This window comes from Asparagus officinalis, chromosome 9 (assembly GCF_001876935.1).
Source record: "Asparagus officinalis chromosome 9, Aspof.V1, whole genome shotgun sequence".
Taxonomy (NCBI): Eukaryota; Viridiplantae; Streptophyta; class Magnoliopsida; order Asparagales; family Asparagaceae; genus Asparagus; species Asparagus officinalis.
In genome coordinates, this window is record NC_033802.1 from 59,617,678 (window position 1) to 59,624,825 (window position 7,148).

The 7,148-nt window shown below is 38.3% G+C and overlaps 1 protein-coding gene across 1 annotated transcript; it reads left to right on the forward strand.

Annotated features, from left to right (window-relative positions):
• On the forward strand, positions 3,695-7,142 carry LOC109824065. The gene is made up of 3 exons (XM_020390585.1): positions 3,695-4,007; positions 5,350-5,590; positions 6,459-7,142. Exons 1-3 carry the CDS (start codon positions 3,748-3,750, stop codon positions 6,624-6,626), a joined length of 669 nt encoding a protein of 222 aa, XP_020246174.1. The 5' UTR covers positions 3,695-3,747; the 3' UTR covers positions 6,627-7,142.

Here is a 7,148-nt window from a genome sequence, read left to right on the forward strand (position 1 = left end):
GGACCTTGCGCATAGCCTCAGGGCTAATGGATCCGGAGGAGAGTGCCTCCTCGTACTTGGCCTGATCAAACTCCATAACAAGAGTTTCAGTCATAGTTCAAACGAGATTGACGTTGGATTGTGCCATCACTTCTTCATCAGTGAAGCTTGTCCCCAGCAGAGTCACCATCTTTTATTTGTGAAAAAATTAAAGAAGAAATGAGAATAAAATTTGTAATAATCTCCCTAACTGACTTAGGAAAAGAATAAATATAATATCTCACTGTAATCTCTCTCTAACTGACTTAGAAGAAAAAAAAATTACAACTCTTTTCTATCGGTATCCTGATTTACAAAAGAAGGAAGGAATCGAGAAGGAAAGAATCGACGGAGATCATTCCCTTTGTTTAAAACTGTGTTCTTTTTTGTGTCGATGGGAGCTTGATTCTTGTATCATGTTGACGATCCAAACGCTTCAACTCGTGGAACACGATCTATTTCTCTTGAATTGACATTAAGGAGAACTTGCGAGGTAAGTTTGGAACTCTTAACGAGTTAAAGAACTCTTAACGAGTTTAAAACTCTAGAGAAGAGTTGACTTGATCTAACCAAAATCAGTTTATAGGCAAGGAGAAGAAAACGAATAGCTCCAAAGGATGCTCAAAACTCTCCAAGATCCGAAAACCTCCAAGCCTTGATAATTCCGATCCTCCAAAATGATCTGCTAGAAGATCCGATTTAAGCTGATTTTTAGCTATTTATAGAGGATTAAGGGGTGTAACTAACCCCTAAAATCGCTCCTTAGTGGGGTGTAATCCCCCTCAAATTGAGGAAAATGATTTTGGAATTGTTCAGCTTGTGTTTGAATGAGTCAAACGCGAAATTCGCGCTCTGGGAATGAACTATGCGTCTTGGACTTCGGACACAGAGTTAGGCTCTGCGTTTAGGTCTGAAAACGCAGTGGTGAACCATGCCTTCTGTTCTTGGAACGTGGATATGAGTTTCACATTTTGTTCTTATGAAGCAAAGATGAGCTCTGCGTCTTGAGGTAAAGAGACGTTAACTTGTAGTCTCTTTTTGTTAGAGCGTTGTAAAGATTGTCGTCTTGTAATCTTTGTCTTGGCTCCTTGAAATGTGAGTGTCACCAACTGTAACTCCTGTTGATGATTGTGAAGGTCGTCGAATCAGAACTTTCCTCGGTTGTTGTGAAGGTTGTTGAATTGTAACTTTCGTCGATCGTTATGAAGTTCTTCAATTTGTAATCTTTTGAAAGTCGTCGAATTATAACATCCGTTATCAGTGCTTGATGGGGATCAGCTATCTACAAGAATTTTTTAGACATCCTACACTTGATAAAGGCGGGAAGAGAAGAAAGTTGACGAGAGAGGCAGGAAGGAAAACTAGAGCAGAGAAGATAGGGAGGAGGCGGTGATTTTAGGGCTCCAAAATTTCAACAATTCTACCCCCAACACACCACCCCAACCCCCAAGAGTTCCGTCCCAATTTCTATATCCGATTTCAGAGTTAGGCGGTGTTTGGTTCACTGGAAAAGTTTTGAGAAAATACCTGACAATGGTATTATCGTAAATAATAGACTTCTATAGATTTTCATAAACTATATTTGATTCAACATTGAATTTACATAAAAGTTTTCTGTAAAGTACATGAATCTGTACAATTTCACAGAAATTGTTTTCCACTAGAAATGGGCGGAAAACACTAAGAAATCTGATGCTTATATTAAAAAATTAATTAAGTACATTAGTACCATTTTCATGTGATTTCTCATGGGCATTGTTACTAAGCTATTTTCTATAAAATGATATCCAACCAAACAAAAGAAAAAACAACAACATATTTTCTATAAAGTTAAGAACTTTTTCATACTTTGGACTAAACAAAGATATAGCAAAAAATAAGAAATATGACACTCTTTGAGTTCTATAAAATTTTTCTACAAATTTTATAGAAATACTCGAGTGTTTTTCTTTTCCTATAATTTATATAAATTGAACCAAACACCCCCTTGAGATGAAGGAAATTGCCTCTGTGGCGAGGGTCTTTTTAACTGTAAATTCCTCTAAACACTTATCCCAACCAAACTAGCTAAATTGAAATGGCACAACTCCAAAATTGATATAGCAAAGGCCCAAATTCCACGTGAGCTCATTTCTCACCATCTTTTACCAGGACAAGCAGGCCACGTTGAGGTCAAGGACGTAACCTTTACAAATCCACTGAAAGAGTAAAACACCAAACATTCTAAGAGCATTTTCAACAGCTTCCCCATTTTATTGGTATTCTCATTTTTGGAGAATTTTGGGCATTTTTTTAGTCCAACAGATTCCCTATCACATCCCTAAAATAGGGATGAAGGAGAAAAAATAGGGAGTTTTCCCCAAATCTGCAGGATTCTGTAAATTTTTGCACAGAGCTTTGTAATAAATGCAGGATTTGTAATAAATGCAGAATTTGTAAAAAATGCAGGAATTTTCAGTTTTTGAGAGCTTTGTAATAAATACAGGATTTGTAAAAAATGCAGGATTTGTAAAAAATGAAGGAATTTTCGGTTTTTGAGGGCTAGTAATAAATACAGGATTTGTAATAAATGCAGGAGAATATGACTTTTTATTATTGTAATAAATGTAGGATTCTTTAAAATAGGGAAGCTGTTGGAGTTGGAGCAAAAATAATTTGGAGATTATGACGTTTGCTTCCTCATTTTGAAGAAATTTTTGGAAAAGTTGTCGGAGATGCTCTAACAAACGACTACAAACACCACGTTCTACAGCACCGGTCAGCACGGCCCCCCTCCCTCTCTCGGCGTCCTCTCCACGTGGCAGAATATCATTTGCTAAACAAGTATCCCAGAAACACGTCGAGGTCAAGAACGCGAGGCATCGCTACTGTCCCCAACAACAGCGCACCACAACGACGACAACAACCAGCTGCTGAGCTGCGCTTATCCTCCGCCCCCAAACGAATCGTGTCCGTCTATCGGAAGCCGGCACGAATCGTAAAACAATGTCCTCGAATTCTCCAGCCAAGACAAGCTCCTGCTAATCTCAATCATACACGAACAGCTTAATCCTCAAATTAAAACACACCACGTAGCAATTTAAAGTTTACTTTAGCTGTGCGATGTTTTGTTCTTGTGAGCTGAATCTGGTCAATAGTCAAGGCACCCGCCAGCTGTCGCCAACCAACAACACGTGTTCCCATCAACGGTCGTCTTCCTTTTATCCTACTCCGGCGGAGCATCGTACCACACTGTCTCTGACTATCCTATAATATTAGGCCACGTGTTTTGCCCATTCGCCCACGAGCTATAACGTTCACATTTTCTCTCTCCTCTCTCCCTCTCCCTCCCTCTTTCTCTCTCCTCCATTTCTAGAGGGAGAAAAAAAAGGAAGAATTTTAACGAAAAATATTCTAAAAAAGAAAAAAAGAAAAAAAATGGGCAAGCTTCTCTGCGACGCTTCGTCGGCTGCGGTCACCGAGACTCTCAAGCCCTCGCTTACGCCTCGCTCGTGCAGGTGGCCGGACGCTTCGCCGGATCCGTCCACCGCCGGCGGGTTGCGCGGCGGGTGAGCCGGACCGAGGTAGCATGCAGCGCCGCCACCATCGGTAGCGATGCTACGAGGCGCGGGAGTGTTCGCTGGAAGAATCCGGACAGGACCCGTCCTTTGTCGGAACGCGCGTTCATAGCGCTATCTCACGGCGGCGACGTGATCGATTCCCGACGGAAACTGTTTGTTTACGTCGGCGATGAAGGCGATGGGATCGGTAAAGGTTGAGGCTAAGGAGTTGAGGCGGCGAACGGTGAAGAGGTTTGTGGAGGATTTCGGATCTGACGATGGGCCGGGCCGAGATGCGGTGGATGAGGCGATTCGGCACTTGTACTCTCCGGATCTGAAGGCTGGGTGGGGGATTCACGTGGTTCAGGAGGTTAAGCTTCTTGCGAGGAAAGAGGATCGTGGGGGATTGGATGTCGCGATCCAGGAGCTCGTAGATCTTGGGATTCAGAGGTATTTTTCTTTATTTTTGGGCGTTTTTGTAGCTTTTTTCCCCTTGATTTTGGTGGGAGACCTTGTAGAATGTGGTTGACTTTATGAATTTCTCGTAAAAATATTGAAGTTTACAAGATTTATTTGGAATAACGCTTGAAAATTCACATTTTGGGATGTAAAAAGTTGTAGATCTGGAATTAGAGCTACTATCTTTAAATTTCGTAGCTTCTAGATCTAGAATTTGGGTAGATTGATTACTTTCTGTCTTGGATCTCTCAATCTTATTGAATTTTTTTATTTACATTTCGTAGTCTCTTGAAAATATGAGCTTTCTTTAATGTTTGCGCTTTTCAAGCTGCGCAGATTCTTGATTTTCAGTTTTGGGCTGTTTGGTTGTTGGTAAAATTGTGTATTTATGACACAACTTGGAAAGTTGTTGTCCACCTTATCAATTTCACTTTTATATTTTTCTTTGTTTGTTTTTTATTCCATTGGAATCATAAATTGCTTGTTTGATTTGCAAATGTAACTTTTATTATTTGTTTGGAAAGTGAAAAGTGATCCCTACTCAAATGATCATATTGGTTAGAATTATTTTTTATTAGGACAAATTTTCAAAACCATCCCATTTTGAAATTAATTTATAAAAAACAACCTCTTTTAGCTTTAATTGCAAAAACCGACCCAGTTGGTTGAAATTGGGTCGTCAAACTTCACGGGAGTTCAGAGTTGAACTCCCGTAAAGTTAGGAATTTTTTTTTTCAAAAACCGACCCAGTTTCAACAAACTGGGTCGGTTTTTGCAATTAAAGCTAAAAGAGGTCGTTTTTTATAAATAAATTTCAAAATGGGATGATTTTGAAAATTTGTCCTTTTTTATTATTTTTTCCTAACTTCAATGTCAACTTTCTCCTAAAATCATGTTTTTTTTATGAAACCACTTTACAAGCCACATCAGCATATGAAATCATTTTACAATATTTTCAAAACTACAAACGAACAATTGAAAGTGATGAAAGCTGACATTGGGACCCACTTTTTTACATTTCCCATCCTTTTACATGGTAAAAACATACAACCAAACAGCCCCTTTATGTCCATTTAGGAATTGGTATTTATTATTTATTTCTGGAATAGTGTAAAAGATTTCATGGCTTAATGTGATTAATTAACAATTGTCAGCCATTTATTCCAATCTGCGTTGAGATTTTGGAGGTTCACAAAAGTTTTTGGACTTGAATTAAAGAACTTCAAGATGTGTTATGTGGTTCTTTAATTCTTTTAAACATGTTTTTTTATTTTTATTTTACAGAGCTTGTATTTTCTATGTTGTATTTATTAGATTTGATCTGTGGATGAAGGGAAACGGCAGCTGAATCTATTTATAAGGAGAGATGCATTCTGGTGAATGATGGGCCGAGTTGGGCGAAATATATGTCCATCTCCGGCTCTCCTGAGGATGAGCATGATATCATAACATTGCAGTATACTGAGGAAGGTTTGTTAAGTGTGGATGAGAATCAATGTGGCCATGCTGCAGCATTTGGCGATGACATTGCCATTGAAAGCTTGGCATCTGAATTCAAGCGAGAGGTGTATGTGGTATGTATTGATGTTTATCACGATCATTATTTGTCTGTGTTTATCTTGTTTGGTTATTAAATAAATGAGGTTCCATCTAATTGATCTGTTTGAAAAGTTTATTATGTTTTAGACGTACGGTGCATTAATATAAATCAATTTTGTTTATATATTTCATTTCATTCTACTATTAAAAAAAATAATTTCATTCTGTTCATCTCTATGTAAGAGTAGTTTATTGCCTTATTTCCAATTTGATTTACTGCATGTAACAAATTGAAAACAATAATATCGCCTTTCATGCTCTTGGAGTTTTTTCCTTGAGCAAATCGGTATGTTTATCTTGGGTATTAGATTGGCGTTCTGGTTGTGTATTGATAGTCTGATAGTCTGTAGAAAGAGAGCAAGAATCATTTTCATCTAGTTTGCATATTTGAGTGGAATTCCATTGGTTCAAAGGTTTATCAGAGAAGTGCCTTCAGGTTATAATTGGTGTATTGATAGTCTGATAGTCTGCACTTGTGGTTTAGATAATTGGTTATGTTGATACTCCGATAGTCTGCACTTGTGGTGTAGATAATTGGTAATATTGATAGTCCAATAGTCTGCAGAAAGAGGACATTTTATCGTCTTGTTTGCATGCTTGAATGGACTTCCATTGGCTCACAGGTTCATTAGACAAGTGCAGAACAGGTACTAGTGGTTTAGGTACTTGGTAGGAAGGTGTCTACAAGCAAATCCTATTTCTGGGTCTGAATTATGATGAAACTAATGGCAAGGTTGGAAGTTGAACTTTTCTGGCAAGTTTGGTGTAAGCTTTAAACTTCTTGTTCGCATGCTTTATTCCGAAGATTCCCTAACCCATGTCGTCATTCTTTTTATTTTTCAGGTTCAAGCCCATGGATCAGATGCTATGGTTGACGAGGAGAACTGTGTATTCTTCCTCCCGCATCGTCCAAGGGGTCAAATTTGTGGACCTCCAATCTTTCTTTTCATGAAGGGCACAGGTGACTACACATTTTTATTTTATTTTGAATGGTTATACTCCATTAGGTAGTTCATAGTTCTATCACTTGGTTTTAGTCCCTCTAAGTTGCATTTGCATATAACTTCTGATGCCTTTGCCTCTCAACCTGCTTAGATATAAGAATTGTTTGTGGTCTGCCATAGCTGTTACTAAGAAAAGTGGTCATTGGCTTCTAGATATTTTAGACACCACTCCCCTCTGTAAGTTGAGTACATCATCACTCAGCGTGTGGATTCTCTGTCACTGGGTTATTTGATCACCTTTATACGGAAGAAATTTTAGGCACTTGCACATCCGGCTCTAATATACGAATGAGTTTATACTGGAATTCATCGTTTACGTTGGAACATAAGTTGGCAATCCCTCGTCTTCATTTGTTCATACCAAGTAAATTAATATACTTAAGTGGTTAACACCTTGAGGATTGACTGACTTAAGATCATAGCTGTGTATATATTACCTATATGCTTTAAATATTGGGTCTATTTTTTTTCCTAGAGACTAGCAGGGTTACATATTTTTCTCATGCATAACGTTTATTATACAGGCTGG